Raw genomic sequence first — 24,036 nt, 5'->3', positions numbered from 1 at the left:
CAACATTTTCTGTAAATCTGAAATTATATAAAAATAAACATTTAAGAAAAGTCATAATAACAATCCAGCAACAACAAAGCAACTACAGCAGCAGCAGCAGCAGCAAAAACAAGCATTAAGGGCTGGGGATGTGGCTCAAGCAGTAGCACGCTCGCCTGGCAGGCGTGCGGCCCGGGTTCGATCCTCAGCACCACATACAAACAAAGATGTTGTGTCCACCAGAAACTAAAAAATAAATATTAAAATTTTCTCTCTCTCTCTCTTTAAAAAACAAACAAACAAACAAACAAACAAACAAAAAACAAGTATTAAAGTGCCCATGTTCATCAAAGTGGGTCTGGGCATTCAGCTTACTTGTATTGTACGTGCTTAGCATGGAGCCATGGATGGCCCTGAGTTCAATACCCAGGACCAAAAAATTATGATTTAATGAGGGCCTTGTTAGATTTCCATTTATTAGTTTCATGGATAATTTTACTAGAAATAATATAGAGAGGGTCTTATAATAAATTTCAGTGATTGAGACTTGACTGGTTGTTATCCAGTCCTACATAAGACTGTTAGGAACCTGGTGAAGGTTCCTCAGTAATGACTGACTGTCTAATCCTGCAGCCTGGCAGGTAGGTTTTTATTCTCTTGAATTCATAGATGCAAATTCGTGCCTGCAAATATGGGTTTATCGAGTTTATCTACAGTCCTTCCCAAATTCAGATTTATCACACTCTTTACTCAGAACAAATCTTATCTTATGGATGGTGTGAAAGGATTTTTTTTTTCCTTTTTGAAATGAATAAGATTTCACCCTCTACATGGCTTCATTCAATTTTATTTGGGAGTATTAAAAGAAAATATATGTGAATAAAATTGCATTTACATTCCCTTTTCTCTCTTAATTCTTAGAGTATACAGTGTTACCTTCACACTTAACAAATTGTTACTAGATTTTTTAAACTGTTACTACTTATTACTATTTACCCAATAATTAGCAGGATAGTTTAGGGACCCAAGGAGAACCACAGGAGGAGGGAGCAGGTTAGAAGTAGATCTAGGGAGGTGATTAGAGTGAATGACCTTGAGAAATCTTAAATGCTTCAATACTGAAGGTATAAGAACAAATTTCTCCTGAATACAAAAAAGGTTTATTCTCTTTTATAAGGAGGGAAATATTCTCTGACAGAAAGAAAACGAGCTGGTGATCCCAATTAGCCCCAGTACTGTTTGAACAAAGTGTGACACTAGGGCCACCAGGTTTTTGTCATCTTTTTATTATCGGTTACAGTCACATTTGGTTTGTTTTCTGTTTATCAATATGTATACATTATAATTCTAAAGAGTAGATACTTTGCAGTTAATGTTCTATGAATCCCTTGAGAGTCCAGAGATTACAAAAGAATAATTCATCACTATTTTCAGCAACAGCAAGGGGTAAATCTTTAAGGCTAGTAGAAGAGAGAAAGTACAGAAAAACATCTTTTTTTTTTTTTTTTGGTGCCTCTCTTCTGATGAGTTTCACCTCTTCCCACTTTTGCTTTATCCCTGATTCCCTCTTTGATAAGAGGGCAGCAAGTTTTGTCAATATCTCCAGGTCCCTGACTGCTCAGAGATGCTATTATGATTCAGATTTCAAGTGTTGCCCAAAATTTCATGTGTGAGACAGTGCAAAAGTTTTTAGAGGTAAAATGATCAGATTATAAAGGTGTAATGCAATCAGTGGATTAATCCACTGATTTGAATTGACTGAGACTTAATTCTAGGTGGGTAGGGTATGACTGGAGAAGTAGGTCACTGGGGGCATGCCATTGGGGTATATATTTTGTCCCTGGTAAGCAGAGTTCTCTTTGCTTCCTATTGCTATGTTCTCAGTTGCTTTCTTCTGCTACATGCTTGTGCCATAATATTCTGCCTCAGTCCAGGCTTAGAGCAATGAAATTAGCCATGTATGAACTGAGACCTCTTGAAATTGTTAACCAAAATAAACTTTTCCTAATCTATGTTGTTCTTGTCAGTCCTTTTGGTCAAAGCAACAAAAAAGCTAACTAAAACAGATACTCATAATCTTTCCTCATCAGTTCCTGGTCAGTTCTCTTTCATATACATCCCAGGAATTATTTCAAACTTTTAATAACACCTTAGCCCTCTATGCACCCCCTCTCGAGGTAATCTTACTTATTAAGTCACAGGGGGAAAAAAGCAGCTGTTAACTCCAGAAGAAGCTAGGAAGTGAGTCTTCCAGAGACCACAGTCTTCATATCACAGTTATCTGACTCTCTACCTGGTTAAGGTACTTTTTATCTCATCTCCTCAGGGATTTAGAAAAGGAAAGGAAATATAGGAGAAATAAGAATAAATTTGGCAATACCTTTGTCGTTCGGAATAAAATGCAATCTGGGATTCAAGATGAATGAAATCAGAGAAGGCAGACCTAGAGAAACCAGACTCGGGACTTCCTATTCACTACTGAATATTTAATGCTTGGAAAAGAGCTGAGCACATGGCAGCTCAGTACTTAATAAGTACCACTTGAATGAATAAATAAAGAATGTTTAATATCTGAAATTTAAACAATCAACAGTATCTGATTTGCATTTCAAAAGCTACCAGTTCCATCACAGTGTTCATGTGTCTTGCTCTATGCCACACTGCAATGCATCCTGTGCCCTCTCAATGAGCTTGATGGACAGTGCCCTCCTGATTATTCTACCCAAAGGATGCTTTTCAATCCTTATTACACGTGGCTATCCAGTTCACTTTATTCTATTGACCTTTCTCTCATCATTGGAAACCTGTCCTTCCTCTTTCAGGTTGCTCTTCCATCTTTCATTTCATGAACTTCTCTTCTTCAGCGTGCCTCTTAGTACTGGCTCTCCTCCACCTTCTGAGTAATTGCATCCTTCCCCTGGCTTCAACCATCAACCACCCCCTTATCTGTTGAGTACTCTTTCACTTGCACCTAAAGCCTAGACTCCCCCTCAGGCCTGAGGGGCATTCTGGAAGCCTCAGGCACCTCACACTTAACATGTCCAAATCAGAAAAGATCATTTTATCTCTAAATCTGTTCTCTCACCAGAATTTCCAATATACTTCTTACTCATAGAAACCATAAACTTGGGAGTCATTTAAAAACATCTCTTCTCTCTCATTCCCCCTATGCAATCAAATAGTCACTAAAGTCTCTTAACCTTAGAAATAGTTCTCAAATCTATTCCTTTCTTTTTATATTGATTTATTTAACCTACTTTCTCATTATTCTTCAACTGGATTACTGTACTAACCTCCTTATAATTTTTTCTGCTGGTACTTTTTATTCCATTATGTAACCTACACTGTCATTACTTTTCTCCAGCTTATTTGATGTTTCCCTAACATGTCAAATTCTTTTTCTTATCACAAAGACTTAGAACTAGTTGTTTCCTCTGCCTTGAATACTCTCCTATCACACCTAAGTCTGGTTCCTTTACTGCATTCAGTTTTTGCTTTTTACCTAAAATGATATTTATATATTCATAATTCTTTTTGTCTCCTCTAGTGGATATTTCTTTTTCATTATTGTATTAACAGTGACTAGAAGAATGAGAACTCAGTAAATATTTAATGAATTAATGAATGAATAATTTCATCCCAAATGGCATATGCTACACTGCATCGGGAAATACTGGCCTCAGTAGACTCTCGCCAACAAATGAGCTTCTCAAGAGCACTGGTCGCTTCTTTTCTATCTCTAGGTTTTAATCAATAATAGTGCCTGATGAGCAGTGGTCCTAAGCAAATGTTTCTTGGAAAACCCTTCAGAGCATCCAAATCATAGGAAAAACAAACAAACATCTAATGTCTGTTACTAGAAACAGATTTATAGAACATTTTAACCATTTATGATTTATACTATATATCTGCTACAATTTGGATGCTCATTAATCCCCCAAAGTCAAAGACTTGGTCTCTGGGGTAACATTATTAGGAGGTAATAGAGCCTAGTGCCAGGTCCCTAGGCCATTAGGGTGTGTCCTGTGAGGGGACTGAAGGTCCCTGACTCCTTTCTCTTTTGTTCCCTGGCCTTGAGGTAAGTAGTTCTGCTCTGCCCTATCACAGATCCAAAACAGAACAAAGGAAGTGGTCAATCACAACTGGAACTTACAAAACTATGAGCCAAGATAAACCTTTTCTTTTATAAGTTAATAACCTCAGGTATTTTGTTATAATGATTGTTCTTGTGTTGGTCAGCTTTTCATTGTTTCAATCAAAATACTTAACATAAGCAATTTAGGAGGAAAGGTGTTTTTTGTTTGTTCATTGTTTTTATTTGTTTTTGGCTCATGGTTTCAGAGGTTTCATTTCAAGGTTGGCTGGTTCCATTGCTTTTAGACTGAAGTGTGGAAGAATATCATACCAGAAGGGTGTGACAGAGGAAAGCTGCTCAGCTCAGGGCAGTGAGGAAAGAGAGGTTTGAAGAAGAGTCCAGGGACATAAGATATAGTCCCCCAGTGATCCACCTTCTTCAACCATGCCTCACCTTCATACAGTTTTACCTATTTCCTGTAATGCCTTCAAATTATTAATCCATAAAATGGATTAATCCACTGAAAAGATTACATCCCTAAAGATCCTTTCGCTTCCCCCAAAACCCCAACCCTGAATATTGTTGCATTATGGACCAAGACTTCAATATATGAGGATTTAGGAGACATTCCAGGTCTAAACCATTGAAGATGGAGAGCTAATACAGTTTCCAAACTCTGATTTTCCTCATGGGAAATTTTTACCCTTAAACTTTTTACCTTATAGATTATAACTCAAAAATTTTAATATAGGTACTTCTCATTTCTTCCTTTTCTATCTCTTTGAATCATCACTTTGAATCTGAAGTTATAAGAAAGTTGGGGTGATAAGTTATCACTGGCATAAATTTTCCGCACCAACATTTCATGACTCTCTTCTTTTGTCAAAGGAAAGGAATCGCAAAATATTAGAGCTAGATGTGACCTTTATCGGATTCTAGTCTAATCTGCACTTTTTCGTCTTTTGTACCAAGGAATAAAATGAGGCCTAAAGAGGTCATTCGACTTGTCTGAATATAACGAGGCAGAGAAGAAGATATATCAGTGGCAAAAGTAATAGTGGAAATCTTGGGAAATGTCTATTATTTCATAAGCAGACCACAAGATAAAAGTCATCAGTTAGAAGTTATATCAGGTGTTCTTATGCATTTACTACAAGGTAGTTGACTAGCTTTAATTTATTTTTCTAGTTATGTTTCACGTGGCCCTCAAACTCCCTTGAGGGAAGTCACAGTAATCTTGAGTAATTAAAGAGGATTTGAGCATGTTCAGAACTTTATATTGTACCTTTAATACTGTGAAGGTCATATGGTGAAATGAAGTTATGTTTAAGAATTTGTATGTTATCCTGATTTGCTTTTATTACTTCTTACTGGAGTTATGATTTAGTTGAAATATAATTATATATCTAAATATAGTTGCTACTATCCATTGTTTCTCTTTTTGGTTCTTCCACCATCATGAATTCAAATGGCAGGGCCCAGTCTCCTGAAGTGTAGTTATTGTATTAAATTTCTTCATTGTTGTGCTGTAATTCTGATTTTTTTTTAAAGAAGGGTAGCTCTTTTTTTGTGAGTTATATAGTTAATGACACTGGTGTATACATTATCTGTTATGAATTGCTACTATTTATGCTACTTATGGCTAAAAGTCTGTCATCTAACTGATGACTTTTATCTGCTTCTTGGAGAAAAGGTACATTCTAAGCACATAGTTATAGGCTGATTAATCTCTTTTTATATCAGGTGTATCTTAACGTTAGTGAAATTGTGATGTGTATCATATAAATAGGTTCAAATTTTATCAGAAACACTTTTGAATAATACAGCTTTTAAACATTTAACCTTCGCATCTAAAATAAAAGCAGATATATGCACAAATATGAAAGAAAAGAAAAGCATTCCAAGAACTTTATAATACATATCTCTCAGAAAAAAACTATAAGATTAAAAGTGTACATATTAAGAATTTATAAAAAGATTTTTATGAAGATTTTGATCTATAATTTTGCATTACTTTTAATGGAGAGTCTATGCATTTGTTTCTCAGGCCCTGGGATACTCTACAAATATGCCCTTGTAAACCTACACTGCATCTTCATCTTCATCAGTATTATCTTTTATGTAATGGGGTGATCTTCAGGGAGCATTAATTGCTAGCTATCTCTTAGCTACTTAAGGACAATCTTGGAACAATTATCATGTATTTATGGGAATGAGGCATTCATTCATTTATTTATTGCCTTTCTCTTAGCAAATCCATAGCCCTCGAGGCAAGATGATAACAGTATAAACATGCCCACTTATCTTTGCGGGAATTATTTCTTTCTCTGTTCTCACCACCCACCCTGGCAGCACCACACCACTCATAATGGGGCTCACTCTTACAAGTTAAAATTATAATGGTGATTATTGTTCAAGAGCATACTAAATCTATCCTTTCTCAGTTTATTATATAAATGGGATTTTATTTCCTTTTTTTCTTAAAGAAATGTGACAAGGATTTTGATTCATGGATCACATAAATTTGACTAAGTACAGGTCTCATTTTTGGATAAGATTGTTAAAGATGTAATCACTGTACTCCTTGTTTGGATGTTTATGTGAAATAAACTATTTCAAACTGGGAGACAGATGTCACAGATTATCATATTAAATCTATTCAGGTGATTTAGGTTTTATAATCCTACATTTCATAGGTCTATACATCTTTTTCCTTATCATAGGCCCTAATTTACATATATATGAGAATATGTAAGTAAAAACATGGGAATACATGAAAAAGACATATAATTTGACTTATCAAAAATACAGATCTGATACGTTTTTATCTTCAATTTTTTGTTGAACACTTATTTCAAGATATTTCATGTGTAATCACATATAAAAAGACTTTGACATTAAATTGTTATGTTAAATACACTCCAAAGATTCATAACTCAACTTCAAAATTATATTTTTCTTGCACAATTATTCTCTGATTGCCATATAAAACAGAAGGAATAACATGACATGGTCAAGCTAAATTAATGATGAGGAAGTCAGAAAATATAAATGAAATAATTAACATGAATTTATTTGTCTCTTGGTTTCTCTCATTTAGATTTGATTCTTCACTGGGTATTATGCATAGCAGGCTATTTCCTAATTTTCCTTTTAGGATTAATTTAAGGCATAATTTTTCCTATTTTGAAAATCACTGTTATTTAATTCAGATTTTATCTATTTAATTATTACTATTATTATTATTGCAGTTCTAGGGATTGAACCCAGGACCTCATGCATGCTAGGCAAGTGCTCTACCACTGAGCTACATCCAAGCCCTTTTTCAATGTCTATATTAGAGGTCTTGCCAATTGTCTATGATTGCTTCTATTACCTGTGGTTCTCCTGCATCAGCCTCCCAAGTCATTGGGATTACAGGCATTTACTTCTGAGCATTGCTTTTCTTTAGGTAAAGTAATTAAAGTTTAAAACTTTGACTCACTGAGACATAGTAAAAGAGAAAAGAAAACCCTTGCATTTAAACAGACTTCTGTTTGATACCAATATTGCTGCTTTGGGTTAGCAGTCCTTATGTGGGTTGATTAACTTGTTTGAGTCTTAATTTCTCATTTTTAAAATATGGATATTGATACAAGAGCTGCTGTGAAGGTAAAATGGTAAAATGTTTGTGTAAAATGCCTGATATACATAGTACCAATAACGGTTCCTGTTAAATGAGGCTTACCATGAGTCACACACAATGCTAAGTGCATTATACATTTACAGTTAATTCTTATAGCATTCCTTTGCTATAAGTACTGCTTTACTGTGAAGAAGAAAAGATATGAAGTGCTTTATTCAATATGGTAATGGGTTATTTCCACCCCATTTTATAGAAGTGCAAGTAAAGGTTAGAATTGTAAAATAATTTACCTGAAACAGCACTAATTTTAAATTACAAGAGCTGAATTCTAACTAGAGTCTATGTGTTTGGTTATCCACAACTGTGTAACAAGCCATCCAAAAATGTAGTGTCTTAAAAAAACATTTTATTTTTTGTTATGATATTATGGATTGACTGGACTGAGCTGGGTAACTTCTTTTGCTCCAAAAGGAGGCCATAGCTGCAGCCATCTGGTGTCAGTGGTGATAGGGATTAGGGGTGTGGTTGAAATATCTGAGATGCTTCACTCACAAGGCTGTCACTCAGTGCTTCTGCAGGGAGCTCCCAATGTGGCTGTAGACTGGAGTATCTCACTACTCCTCTGCTTTTCAGTGCTGCTTATTAGGAAGGAGTGTTGCAATAATATGTAAAGTGCCTCCACTTGTTTCACACTTCCTAATGTCTCATTGGCCAAATTAGACATATGGAAAAGCTCAGAGTGTGGGAAAGAGTTACACAGAGCATAATATTAAAAGACCTCATTAAGCCCACTAACAGTCCACTACAACTCCTGCTGTCAAAAACTCTTTTTTGCCTTCCAAACTTCATGGCTGTATGTAATCTGCTGCCCTTGGGCAGCATGTTCCTCACATCTTATGAGAAATTTTAGTAAGAGGGCCAGTTACACGATTTTAATAAGCTTTTATGCTTTTCTCCTTCCAAATATGAAATAAAATTTCAACTTTATTTAAATTGTTTAAAAAGAAATTTCTATTCTGTAAAAGAATATACCCCTTTCAAAGATTCAAATTATTTTCAAGAAATTTTTAATGCCAGTCTGTGTTGGATTTTATATGTGTAATTCATTAGTGAATAAAATAAGAAGAAATATTATTGCATTTTTTGAACTATCATTCAGATAAAAGTGAATATATATCAATATGTTTCTTTGAGTATCTGACTAATTTTGGATATTTTAGAAATTGCCTTTTGAAGGAATGGCCTTGGTCCCATTATTTCTGTAAAAGCAGTATTTTTTACTTCAGAGTCTATAATCCTTTTCTTCACTTTATATCAATTTTAACAATTTATTTCTATTGCTATTTATGTAGATGGACTCCATAGTAAACTTTTTGTTTAAATGTTTTGTTCTAGATAAAACATTCTCTATTGATGAATAAAATTTATTTCTAAACAGTAGTATTTTACCTTAATGATCCAAAATATTGAAACTTTCTTCCATTAATTTTGAGTGAAAAAACATACATATAATGCTTTACTTTACATTCATTACTTCAGGTTAAATTAGCAATGGCTCACAGGTAATACCATTTTGAAGCTATTTGGTGACCAGTGCAAACTCTGATAATGTCACGGCTTAGTATCAAGACTCTGAGGGGTAATATCAGATGATATCTGAACTGTTATTCTCTTAATGACTGTGCTATTGTTATCAAATTTAAAAAATCTCAGACTGACATAGAAAAGAAATAATGAAGAAAATCAGAAACTTACTTTTTGTGACAACACCTTCTAGGCGAATGATATTTGGGTGGTCAAACTGACCCATGATGCTGGCTTCTCTCAGAAAATCTCTCCTTTGCCGATCCATATGGCCACCTTTCAAAGTTTTAATAGCAACTGGGATCTCTCTTTTCCCTGGTGTCTTCAAACGCCCACTACAGACTTCTCCAAATTCACCTTAAAATATGAACGAAAGGAGTTATTTGTCTAAACAGAATGTTTATATTTCAGAAAAAGCAAATTGTCATACAATGCTATACATTTTTTAAAAGGCAGAGATGTTCAAGTGTACTATTTTCACATAAAATTTACATTCTTAAAAATTAAGTTTGTATAGATAATATGCTTGATTGACAGCATATACATTTACATTGCATTTATACCATTACATAAAATGGAATACATTTTCATATGCTGTGTACCACAGGAAATCCCTGATCTTTTGAGAAATGATGACTAGCAGAATGGGTGAAGGTAATGTAATTCTTATAGAAAAGCAATCACAATATAACATTTCCTGTTCTGGTTCTCAGTTCTGATATATGAGCCACATGCCTGCCCTATTCAGGGAATCCATCAGGCATGTGTGGTTGATTTCATTCCCCATGCCACAGGCTTGGACTTCACTGACCATTAGAAATCAATGCTAGGGTCAACTAATGTATGAACATATTGGAAAAAACACACTGAACTCAACTACAATTAGTAATTATATAGGTTCAATTACAAGCCACATGCATGGAAATACAAATACAGCAAGATGAGTTATGTTTCAATACTCACTCCACCGGGTAGATTAAATAATAACCAAATATTTTATTTATCAAGCATTTACTACATATATATCCAATACTAGGTTCCTGTAAATGAGTTTCAAAGAAATATGAAACTTGGTTTCTGCTTTCTCCTGAGCTCACAGTCTAGTAGCAGAATTTGAATGTACATAAATGATGCACTTAGAACTCTCAAACCAATCTGTGTAAAGGTTGTATTCATTAAGAACAGCAGGGGCTGGCCGACTTCCTGGAGAAGGTGGGAGGAACATTCAAGATGGGTGCACAGAGGGAATACAAAAAAAGAAAAAGAATTAAAAGTCGGAAACAGTAAAGAGAATGATGTGGACTCTGGGCATTAAGGAGACTTGAGTTGTTATTTTGGGAAAGAAGTGCAATGCAATCTCAGTGTAATGCAATCCATTCAATAAAGCCTAAAATTCTAGGCTGTTAATTATTCTTGGGATAATCACCTGCATTTACTTAGAAGCATGATGCTTGATCCCTAATTTATTTACTTATAAAATGAGGACATTATAGAATTACAGAGAGTTTTATTGGAAAGACAATAAATAAATGAGAATATATGTGACAGTGCTTATAAACTGTAAAGTGCTAATCACAAAATAATTTGTTTAAATATTTGCAAGGGTGAAAGGAATAAAAATTTAAATATCTTCAGTTGATCTATTAGTTACCAGTTCTAGTCTTTGTTGGATATAATATAAGTTTGATTGTAGAAGATTGGATTAAAATTTTGCACTCATAACTTTCAATTATCCATATTTTCTTTGGACCAATTTATCACAGTCAACTAACTACTGACTATACATGAAAATTAACTATATTTTGATATAGACACTAAATTATTTTTTTAAAAAACTATAAAGTAAATAGGACCAAATATTTCTTCTTTAAAGTTTTGCACACGTATCCATTAGCAATGGAAAATAGTCTAACAATATAGTTTGTTCTCATACATGTTTTAGAAAAAAATACGTCCAAAACACTAAACTATTTTCTCTATAAAATTTACTACCTATGATGTTGGGGTATTATAAATATTGCATAAATTTTGCATCAGAGTCTAGAATAGTAATTTTTAACTTAGTGATGGTCTCAACCTGTTGGAGGATGGATGTTTGTATTTCCCAGAAAATGAAGCTGTAATTTTTCAGTTCTGTTAGCAGTATGTTTTTGATTTTTTATTTGCTCTACTTAGTTATGTTTTTGATATTTAAAAGATGTTTTCTTATACAAAATCTGACAACTGTTAGAAAATTTCAAAGATTTTCTATTTCAAGTCTCTGGACCCTGAGAGGAAAAGGTGTTGTATATGTTAATATTTAAGCGTAGTAAGATACTTGAGATTCATCCTCAGATCATTGTTCTTTTCCAATGAATATGTGGAACAATACAATTTTTTTATTTTCTCTTTTTCTTTTACTTTGCCTTTAAAAATCTGTTCATATTTATAAAAAATCAGTAATATTTTACAACCTATCACCTGGTATGAGACCATAATCACTGTTATTTTCCTATTCACATTTCATAGGAATTCAAGTGAATTTTTGAATATAATGAAATAAATGAGAACTCTGTTGGTATTTTATCAAGACAGACATAGTGGAAATTTCCTTTGGTTTTCTGTTGTCTAAAATCCATGTATCTTATTAACACCAAGCAGGTGTTTTCTTCATGTCAAGCTTTGCATGATCAAGCTGTTATCACACTTATTTCATTGGCACTAAATATGGGTTGTCTCAATTAAAGATCTGAGACTCCCAGTGCATTCTTTAGGAAAAGTCCAAATGGCTCAGCCACAGAATGTATTAAAATTCTTATACACATTATGCTGGGATATATAAGATATATGAGAAAGACAAGAAAAAATACTTAAAGTTAAATGTATAATTTTGGATATTGTCCCAAATGGATTAATTATATGACTGCCCTTGTAGCAAGAATAGAAGCCCTGTATATAACTTAACCCTAAGTAAGAGAAATTATTACTCAATAATATCTGAAAACATCTACAAGTACTGGTTAATTCATAATTAACTTCCTGACCATAAGGATATGGTGTTAATTATTATTATTAATATTTTCTTTCCCAATTTACAGTTGCAATCATTATTAGATTATTCAGTGCTTATCATGTACCAAGTCAAAGAATTCAATACATAACTCTCCACGACAAACCTTTGATGATACTCGTATTATTCTATTTGTAGATGAGGAAACTGAAGCACATGAGCTAAGTAACTTGTCCATAATGAAATAGCTAGGAAGTGGTAGAGTTCTCTTTTGTACCAGTTAGTCTGGCTTTAGAGTCCATCCTTATATAGCCTCTGTTCTGTGCTGTAGGCTATTTATTGCTACTATTCTCTTGTATTAGCATGTTAATTTCCCATTGGTAAAAAGATGTCTTTGAACCATTTTATAATGTTCAAACACATCAAGTGGATATGGCCAGGGGGATGGGATGACAAAGAGGTATCCTATGAATCCTCTACTATTGAATGAAAATGGAGACCTATCTGAAATATGCTGTATGTTAGACAGTTTGGAAAAAATCACTACACTCAATCCAGTTTCAAGAGAGCAAAGAAAATTATATCTAAGATAATTGATCTTCTGCCACTGACAAGAGCATTCGCTAACTAACAACCCCATCTATCTCCCTGGATAGTGGTAAAAGCTTTCTGGACAAGTAATTTTGTTGCATAATATACAGGGTCATGTTAAAATATCAATTAGTATTGGATTTTCAAAAACACTCCCATACAACTGAACTAGAATTGTGAGGGGAGTGTGAGCTGGTGAATGACAACCCACTTAGAGGCCTGTCATATCCCAATCACTTGGAGGTTTTTCAAAAATTTACTCCCTGTCTTCTGAGATGCTGGCTCCCCCTCACCTCCAATCTCTTAAGAACCAAAGAAGCAAATAACCATGTTCCTGAGGCTTTTTTTACTTTTTAATTCATTTTTTTTTTATCAAATCTCTTAGGCAAGACTAAATATTTCTTTCCTCATACTTGCTGTTGGCCTGACAGGACAGCTCTCTAGTAGGATTCATCTCCTTTTCTTCTCTATTATACCTCTCTAACCCTTTTCTGTCTGGATAGTTCCTTGTTAGCAGTAAATGGCTGAGCTCTGACAGCTCTTATTCATAAAACTTTCCCTGACTACCCACTTTTCATTGAACCTAGCCTCTTACGAATTGGTCCTTCTAAATGGAAAAATAAAAAATAAAAAAAGAGAGAGAGACCCTCTAACATTCACAGGCCAGTCTGGCTCTGAGAGTGAGACTATTTTACTCTCTCAAATACAATAACAACTTCAGACAAGGCTACTTTGAGACAACAACAAAATGACAGCAGGACCTCTTCATAATTTTGTCTAAGCCCAGACAGAGGCAAGTGCACTGTTCCACTCAAAATACCAAATATTCAATGTATTTGGCTAAAATTAGTGTTACTTATAAGAGAAAAACCCCCACAATTATAGCTTTTTCTAATTCTAGCCCCCCCCCAATAGTATGATTAATTAAAGTCTTTAAATATAGGACCAATATTATATGCTGCTTCAATAGCTGGAGGAACCTGGGAGGGAATCAAATATCCTGCTGCAAGTTCTCTTGCCCACTCTACTGCTACAGATAAGGTCCCCGAGCCAAACAACCCTTCATATCAAACACACCAGGTTCCTCCTCACCCATAAGTAGTAGGTTTCAGTTTCATGCCCACCTGTGGAATGATTCAACTGAGACAATCACATACTCCCTAGTGAATTGGAGTAACCCTCCCTCTTGACACTATGAAGCCTGCATGCCACAATCCTAGTTGTTCACTCCAACGTCCATGTGGCCCTGCATGGTGTGTAGTGTCTTCCTCCTCTGGACTGTGTGTATACATGATTAATAAATATTGTGCCATCTCATCTGTCCAATGTAAAGTACTGTGTGTGGTCATCTCCAGCAAGGAAATCCCTCCCTCATCCACAGGGTGAATGGAAGGCAATTATAACAGATATCTAAGGGGCAATTAAAGTAAGATGGTTCTTGAAATGACCTTGTAAATTGGTTCCAATTTTTCTTCAACCACCCATACAAGAATTCTCTCTGTGGACATAGATATCTTTGTGGCATTCAGCTAGGAGGTGTAAAACTCCACTAGAGCCTAAGACCTAGGAAAATTATTTGGAGAGGACGGGTCCAAACATAGGTGTCAGATTCACTGATTGTTAAGTCTAGCTTTGAACCCCAAAATGACCATTCCCCAAATAGTTGGGATACAGACCCATTTGTCTTGAGCTTGCAAACAAAACCAGTATCCAAAACCTCTAGGAGGAAACCAGAACAAAGCACCTTGCAGACAAGTCTGCCTGCATGCTGGTATTTGGTCTTGTCAGTAGGCCTGAATGTTATCCTGGGGTGTTGCTCTATGGTCCTTTGGCTCAAGTCCAAGTTTAGAATTGCTAGCACAGGATTCAAAGAAGACTCACCCATTTATTTTAATGAGGCAGGCTTTCTGATCTCTTCCCCACAGCAAATGAGTCCTATAGGCAATAGCCCCTTTTTGCTATAGCCTTGGAGTTATCCTAACTGTTTAGGGAATTGCTCAAAAAATGCTCCTATATTCCCCACTGTGCTTCCATGTCAGGCTTGCAACATTGTTCCTATAGCACATTCCAAAATAACCTTGATCCTCAGTTTCAGTCCCTCCAAGCTGCAGTCTAGGAGCAGAACTACAAAGCTGGGGCACCACCAGAAGATGTGTTTGAGTCTCCATGGCAGTCTTGCCAACTTTATTCCACAGTGCATTCTCAAGTGGCCCTGGATTTTGATTCTGGCCACTCTTTCCTGCAGAGAGCAGTTCAGTCCACCTGGGGATCCAGAGGAAGGCATATTCAGAAGTGCTCCTAAAGGCTGATTTCCCACTGTGGGTCCTGAAATGACCTTGTAAATTGGCTCTAACTCTTCTCCACTGTAGTCTGAGAGCAAGTCTGATCAAATGGGAACTCAGAAGGAGGCAGGAAATTAGTGAGAGATATGCTTGCTTCCCTCAAAAGAGGCTTAAAGATTTCAGTCTCAGGTGTAGATCTGGAAATAACCTTGTGTCTCCATTCAAACTCATTTCAGCCATATATCACCAGCACAGTATAGCCAGGTCTGTGACCCCTTCGCTGATCCACCTGGAGCTCTATTAGAGATCTGGAAGAAGCCACACCCACCAGTACATGTGGTAAAAGACTTGCCTTCTGCAGACCCTGAAACAACCCTTTATCACTGCAGCACCAGCCTCACCAGATCAAGGTCCTGGAGACAGTCCTGTCCACCCAGGGAACATACAGAACTCATGCCCACAAGAATCCCTAAAAATATTGCCACCAACTGCAGTCTTCTCTGAAGATTCAGCACCAGCTATGAGACCCAGATACAACCCCATTCAACTGTGGTGCCAGAGGCAACACCATCAGCCAAGAAGTCTTACAGGAGAAGCAGGAGAGTTGTCAAAACCAGACTGTAAAGACTGCAAGAGGAATTTGCTCCTTCAAAAGCACACACACTAATGCAAAGTTATGTAAATAACAAAGAATGAGGCAAAAGTAACACTGTAATATTAAACTAATAAAGCGCCAATAAGCAGCTCCAGTGAAAGGGAGATATGAGTTTCCAGAAAAATATTCAAAATAGTCATTTTAAGGATGCAAGGAAAGGTGAGAAAAAACATATGAATAACTAAATAAAATTAAGAAACCAATGCATAAACAAAATGAGAAATTTAATAAAAAATACACTGTGAAACTAGGAAACATTGATGAAATCATAGGAGATGATGCAAAAAAAAAAAATGAAAAGGTACCCTGTGTTCATGGACTGGAAGAACTAATGTTGCTAAAATGGCCATATTAGTCAAAGCAATCAGATTCAATGTAACCCCCATCAAAATTCCCATTTCATTTTCCAAAATAATGGAGAAAATAATGGTAAAATTTGTATAGAGCCACAAAAGACACTGAATAGCCAAATCAGTCTTGGGCAAACAGAACAAAGGTGGAAGCATCACCACCTGACTTCAAAATGTAATACAAAGCTATGGGAATCAGAGCATGGTACTTGAATATAAGCAGACAAAGAGAGCAATGCAACAGAATAGGAAACCCAGAAATAAAATCATGTGTTCCATCACAAAGGAAACAATAAAGAAAACAACCCATGGAGTAGGAGAGTAGGAGAAAACATATGCAAGCCATACATCTGATAAGGGCTACTGTTCAAAATACATAAGAATCTCAAAAAAAAAAAATGTGACAGCAAGAACACAAAGACCTCAATTAAAAATGGATGAAGAAAGACCTAAGTAGATATTTTCAAAAGAAGACATACAATAGTCAATAGGTATACGAAGAAAATGCTCATTATGACTAATCAGAGAAATGCAAATTAAAAGCATGGTGAGATATCACCTCATACCTGTTAAAGTGGTTATTATGAAAAAAGATGAAAGGAGGCAAGTGTTGGGGAGGGTATGGGGAAAAGAGAACTCTTAAGCATTGTTGACAGGAAACAGACATATGACAGACACTGTGAAGATTCTACACAAAATTAAAAATTACTACACAATCCAGCCATCCCACTTCAGGATAAATATGGAAGGAAGATGAAATCAGTGTGCTGAAGTGATAACTGCACTTACTTGTTCGTGGTGGTGTTATTCACAAATAGGTAAGATATGTAGCCTGGGTGTTCATCATTGAATATGTGGATGAGGAAAATATGGGAAGGCTTTCACACTTCAAAGTGATAAAATGCATCAGCTACTAGTATCAACTAGTAGACCATGATGAGTCAAATATACATTAAAATATAAGAGCAAACATGATGAAAACAATACTAACTGATACACACACATGAATATTACAAACTGACAATTTTATCATTTGGCCAAATGACTGAGCCTTTTCAGAAAAACGATGTGTATGCCTAATACCTGTTTCTGTTAATTTATGGAACATATATGCTAATGGAAAAATATGTGTATATTTGGCTTAAACAGAAATTGTGTTGTAGTCTATTGACAGTACATAAATTACAAGATGGCACATTTGATGCTTTTTCTCCTGAGTAGTTTTTAAGAGGATTTTAAAGAATCTCATATTTAACCTCATGATACCCACATTTTGAAATTACTTATAAAAAAGACAATTTTTATAGAAAAATACATAAAGTAAAAAGTAAAACTAAAAAAGGGGAATGGAAATGTGAAAAATATATATATATATATATATATATATATATATATATATATATACACACACACACACACACATATATACATATACATACAATGTAATATTACTCAGCCTTTGTAAAGAAGGAAGTTCTATTATTTGAAAGAACATGAATTAAACTGGAGGGCATTATGGCAAGTGAAATAATCAATGCATAGAAGGATATGTACTACATGTATATAGAATCTGAAAAAGTCAAACTAATAGAAGTAGAGAGTAGAATGGTGGTTACCAGATCCTGAGGGAGTTTGAATGGAAATAGGGAAGATATTTATTGAAGTGTACAAGTTTCAGTCAGATGGGAGGAATAAACTTTCCTGATTTATTGCACTTCATGATGACTAAAATAAAGCTTTTTTTTCAAAATTGCTAAAAAAATAGGTTTTAAGGCTTTGACTTTATAAAGTGATAATTATGTAAGATGGTGTTTTTTTTAAATTAGGCTTTTTAAATCATTCTATAATATAACTAAATAGAGATATCATATCCCATAAATATGTACAACTGTCATTTGTCAATGTTATACCGATACCAAGACCCTCAATATAACTCTCAGACCACACATTGCCATTCCAATTAAGCCTTTATTGCTGGTCATCGGTGGACACTCTACTCTCTAAAAGCCAGATCCTCAGAGTGGCGCACCCCCTTCAGTTTGGCCTCATATATAAGTAAAAAAAAAAAAAAAAAAAAAGGATGTTAGGGGGTTTAGCAAGCCAAGTTACAGAAGCTGGAGATTGCAGTCAGGTGGCAGGAGGCTTAGGCAATCAAAATGAGCCCAGTTACCCCAGGTACAGAAACAGAGTCCAATTAGATAGTTCAATGTTCTCAAGGGTTTCCACAACAAAAGGAAAAAACAACTTGTCCCAGTCATGACCTTTCTAGTTGGCATGGCTCTTTAACAAAATGGAGTCACTAAACAAAATGGAGTCACTATAGTCAAGATTTTTGTCTCATCACATCAATGAAAAATAAAATAAAAAGGAAATGCAATCATAGAATTGGCATTGCTCAAAGCAAATCCATACTACCTTAGACCCTCTCCCAAATCACCCTTCCAAAACCTAAATCAGTTCTAATACTCTTGCTGATACATACTATAGTTCTCCATGGTGTGAATTTTCCTTTGCTTAAATGAGTAATAAACACGAATTGTTTAAGTGTAGTGTGCTCCTGGTGCACTTTGCCTTAAGAATATTACCACATTATTGTTAAGGATTTTGACTATTTGAATTATCCTTGTAGGCCATTTCTGATTTGTTTACTCATTTATTAGTTGTCTCAAACCTTTCCCATAACCCTATCCTGTCAACTATAATCTTAGTTATGATGGCATAGGTCTTGATTGTCTTGCTGTCTCTTGTTCCCACTATCCTGAGTACACAATAAACACCTCTATAATATTTGCTGTATGAATGAAATAAATGAATGAGGGGAAAAACAACAAGTCTAGGTTCAAAATTAGATTATCTTGGAGTAGATGTAGAGATAGAAGAGTTTTCAAATATAATAACATTTTTAAAATTTGCATAAATTTTTTTTTTGTTTTTGTTTTACAGAGTAAGAAGAAGGCCCAATATCTTTTGTCTTCATTTTCTTTAATTTTTTTTTAAAGACCAACTGAACATAATCCACTCCCCTTTCTGTGTGCAAAAGTAATAGGGAAAATATTTTTAAGTGTCATAAACAGAAAGAGTTTTAAAAAAGGCATAGAGAAAAAAAAACATATATCATTAGATTTTTAATTCTGCTCTAGAGGAATATATTAGTCTCCTGAGGTCTTAACGTAAATTCCATTATTATTAATATTCTCAGGAGAGTTACTTAACCAACTGTATTCACTCACTGCCTGTCAATCAAAGATGGATACCAGTATCTTTATGACTAATTCTGTCTGATTTGTTCCTGATACATAGCATACCTTCTACATATGAAAAAAGAATGACATTTTAAAGAAAATTTGTAATTGAACACCAGGTGAACTGATATGACAATGCTTCTGACTCCACAGAAAAGTTCAAGATAAAGGAAAATTTCTCCTGCTTAACAAGCCTCATCAATCAAAAGTGGACAAACACATGGGGCAGGACAATATGTTAGATATTAGGGCTTCTATCTCTGGCTTTACCACTAATTTGTTGTACAGCATTACAGGAAGTCATTTTACTTTTTCCTGCTTTTGTATCATTGTGGGTTAATAGCTACTACCTATCTACTATTTGAGAGGTACAGATTAATGTCTAAAATTTGTAAAGCTATTGGAATCTTTTTAAAGTTCTATGTAACATGTGTCTGAAAATCATATTGATCCATGAAGGATATGTTAAATATGCCATTCTGAGTATGCTTCATTGTTAAAGTCTATAAAATCTAGTTTAGGTAGCAGGATTTCTTTAAAACCTGAGTGAAGTCTTTTAACTTCCTTATCAAATGAAGCATAAATAATACACTATCAATTTTTTCCTACATCACATTCCAAACCTTCTAGTTACTCTTTCTTTTAGGGTAGGTTTTCTTTTCTGCAAAAATGTACTCCCAAATATAGCACTGTCTTCAAGAAAATTAAAATTCTGTCTCCTCTGATATCATAAAATCTAGTGTATTACTTTCTTCGTGAACACTTTTACTCATAATATTTTAACTTTTCAAACACACTGATAGCTCTACCCCCACACCACCTTTTTTTCATTCAATGTATCAGCCTCAACCAGAGAGCCTCTCGTAGCAACCTGCTTTCTTGCCTGAGGGTAGATAAAAAGAGCACCTATTTAGACTAAGAAATATTTACATTTCAAAACTAGTTCTATTTGACTTTCTATCAAAATTGATTTTTCCATTGTGCTATCAGAAAAATCATGTTAGAAATCAAATCTAATGAAAACATCTTTGTGTCTCAGGAAAATTACTCAATGTCTTTGAGTCTTGGGTTCCTTTGTCTATAAAACTTAACTGTGTTTTGCAGAATTATAGGCAGTTAAAGATACATAAAATGCCTCAAACTGTCTCTAGTAGCTTCCATTATTGTTACCACAACTTCCACCTGCCCTTTAGCTATATACATAGTGCAATTGAAATTTAGGGCTAATTTAACCATCTGCTGAGCACTCTTGGAGAATTTGATAGTTGTGTTGCTTGAAATGCATGGCTCTGTTCCCAGATATATTCTCTTTTTAGTATACATACTATCTCAGGTTAATGTCTTTCTTTACCACCAACTACTGCCTTTAGGCTTTTAAGTTTCAAGTCTATGTTTATACATCAGATTTCTCTCTTGAACTGTATACTTGTATTAACACCTGCAAGTCTCCAATTATCATCTTCTGTATTATTAGTCAGTTCAGGCTGTCATAAGGAAATTCCATAGATTGGTTAGCTTAAATAACAAAAATTTACTTTCTTACCATTGAGGAGAATGAAAAGTCCCAGATTAAGGTGCTAGCTGATTTCAGTTTTCATAGGGCTCCCTTCCTGGCTCGTAAGTAGCAACATCCTCATTGTGTCCTCACATGGTTTTTTCCTTGGTACACACTTGTGGGGAGAAAGACATTGCTCTCTCCCTCTTATTACAAGCCTCCCAATCCTATTGGATTAGGACCCGATCACATGACCTCATTTAACTTTAATTATCTACTAAAAGTCTTATCTCCAAATACAGTCCCACTGGAGGTTAGGGTTTCAACATATGATTTTGGTGGGGGACATATGTCAGTTCATAACATCTCCTAAAATCTATTTTTTTCCTACTTTATCCAGTAATTCACTGAGTAGCCATGGTTCATTGAATAATGTCCCTGCCAAAGAGGTCAATATTCTAATTCACAAAACTGGTGAGTAGATTGCCTTACTTTGCAAAAGAACTTTACAGCTGTATAAAGTTAATAATCCTGAATATGGAGAGTTTGATGGCAATCACAAGGGTCCTTATACAAAGGAGGTAAGAAAGCCAGTGAAAGGATGGGAGGATGGAAACAGAGCTAAGAGAATGAAAGAGGTCTGAACATGCTATATTTTGGTCTTGAAGGCAGAGAAGGAGCCATAAGACAAGGATGCAGGTGACCTTTAGAAACTGGAAAAGGCAAGACACAGATTCTTCTCTGATGTCCTCTGAAGGAATTGGTCTTGCCAATATCCTCATTTTAGTCCAGAGAACTGTAAAATAATAAATGTGTGAATTTTTTAAAAGCCACTAATTTTTGCTTGCATGTAGATGGCACTTAGCATAGCTTGGCACAGAGTGAACTCTCAAATATTAGTTCCCATTAGGCTGAATAATATCCTCTTTTAGGCAGGAATTCTCAATATTCTCTAATGTTCCTTTTTGTAATCATTATCAGCAGCACTTCTCATATTAATTGTGACTTTTTATTCATTAGTCTTTCCCACTACACCATGATAGTTTTGAGAGCAGAGATTTGATTTTGCCTTCTTTTTGATCCCCTAGTGTCTGTCACAGTGAATATCTTGGATAGCTAATATTACTCAATGTTTGATTGCACAGGTGTCCTCATGGCAGACACCTGCATGAGTATTTAACTCCATGTGAAAGTACAAACTAAACATTTTCAAGAGTTGCTTGAGGAGGCAAGCATGAGAGGCCATCATTTATCCCAGTATGTGAGAATTCCTGCACTAGCACAAATAAGACATTTTGGAATTCAGTCAAGCAATAAAAATGATCAGTGTTTGCAGTGGAAGGATAATGTTTAGAAAACCATGTCTAGGAGAAATTAGTGGATTTCCAACTGTAGTAGTCAAATGCTCTAAGAAATGAGAGAAAAAGTATTTTCCCAAAGTACATAGATAATTATCTTGATTAAAAAAGCCGGTGAGTGTCCTGAATTACTATTAAAAATGATATTATGAGTCCTTAACAGCAATAAAGACTTTCCCTAGCTTTATTATACTAATGGCTTATAAATAAAACTGTATTATTAGATCATTTTATCTTAAGCTAAAGAAAATATTCATAGATAATCGCCAACACCTCTGTAAATTAAACCATGATTCAAAACTGTAGACATTTTAATGTGTTTTTATTTATTCTCCAGAGATAATAATAGGCAGATGTTCTAACAGAATAATAAACATGAAAAAGTATGTTTTCATATTAATGCTCCATTTTCACTAATGTAAACATTATTTTAGTTAAAATTTCATTCAGTCAGTTTTACTCTCAGAGACATTCATCACAATTTATTTTTTTTTAGAGAAATCTATACTTCACTATTTTATTTATTAAAAACACTTTTTCACTGAGACCTAGATTGCAACATGTCTCATTATTACATATATTTCCAGAAATGAAACAATTAAACTATAAATGTTGTTGATTGTAAGAAGAAACACAACTCCAATGACATTAAAATGAGAAAAAAATACATCCTAGAATTTTGTTAGGTTGGATATATTCATTGAATAAAACTTATTTTATCACTTTTGGGGGGCTTTATTTAAATAAGAGTATCATAAATACTAATTATTTCATTATTATATTGACTGAAATTGTAATGAATTTTAAATTGCAAAAATATTGCTCTATAATGACTCATATGATACTCAATGGTAAAATATAATTTTCAAAAATAATGGAAAAAACTGAGACTGATTTTAAAGTATTCATAAAGGTACTAAAATAAGTCATATTTTATGATAACATGGAAACTGCATGTTATAATAAGTGAATATAAAACTGCCTTAAGTGTATATAGCAAAATATTATATAGTGTTTTTACAACTTTATGAAAAGAAAATGTAAACTTCTCATACTTAGGAAATAGACTGAAGGAAAATATACTAAAATGAGATTATATTTCAGTTATTTGTACTATGGGTGATTCCATTTGGGCCCTGGGCTTTTCTTTGTTGGAGACGTTATAAAAATTGATTCAATCTGATCATTTTTTAATCAATCTGCTCAGGTTTTCAGTATCTTCATGGTTTGGTTTTGTAATGTTATATGTATCCAGAAATTTATGCATTTCCTCCAGGTTTTTCAATTTAATGATATATAGATGTTCATAATAGTCCCTAAAAACACTTTGTATATAAATATTTTAATATCTTAATTAATTTTTATTATATCATTAATATTTTAATTACTCCTTTTTAATCTCTGATTTTATTTATTTAGGACTTCTCTCCTTTTTCTTTGATTATTTTAGCTACTGGTTTGGTGATTAGAAACAATTGCATTTCATCTATTGTATTCTTTGTTAGTCTCTCATTTATTTCTGCTCTGATCATTGTTACTTATTTCTGTTTACTAATTTTAGATTTGGCTTGTTGATTTTCTAAGAGCTTGAGATGAATTGTTAGGTCGTTTATTTGAAAATTTTTTCTTTTTTTTGATGTAGGCACTTGTTACTAGAAATTTCCCTCTTCGCACTGCTTTTGATATATCCTACAAAACTGAGTTTGTTGTGTTTCCATTTTTACTTGTTTTAAGAACTGAACTTCTTTTATTTTTTTCTTCCATGACCCATTGTTTGTTGAATAGCAATGTTGTTTAGTTGCCATGAATTT

The 24,036-nt window shown here is 34.4% G+C and overlaps 1 protein-coding gene across 1 annotated transcript in view; it reads right to left on the bottom strand.

The window, feature by feature from the left end:
* Positions 1 to 24,036, bottom strand: part of Epha6 (EPH receptor A6) — an 808,761-nt gene that overhangs the window by 190,664 nt on the left and 594,061 nt on the right. The window contains exon 11 of the mRNA XM_077794332.1: positions 9,435 to 9,620. Within this exon, the coding sequence (XP_077650458.1) occupies positions 9,435 to 9,620 (186 nt within the window). The remainder of the gene's footprint in view (positions 1 to 9,434; positions 9,621 to 24,036) is intronic.

Source organism: Urocitellus parryii, chromosome 2, assembly GCF_045843805.1.
Source record: "Urocitellus parryii isolate mUroPar1 chromosome 2, mUroPar1.hap1, whole genome shotgun sequence".
In the NCBI taxonomy this organism is placed as follows: Eukaryota; Metazoa; Chordata; class Mammalia; order Rodentia; family Sciuridae; genus Urocitellus; species Urocitellus parryii.
Note: the sequence above shows the minus strand (reverse complement) of the source record. Positions and strands in the feature narration are given on the sequence as shown.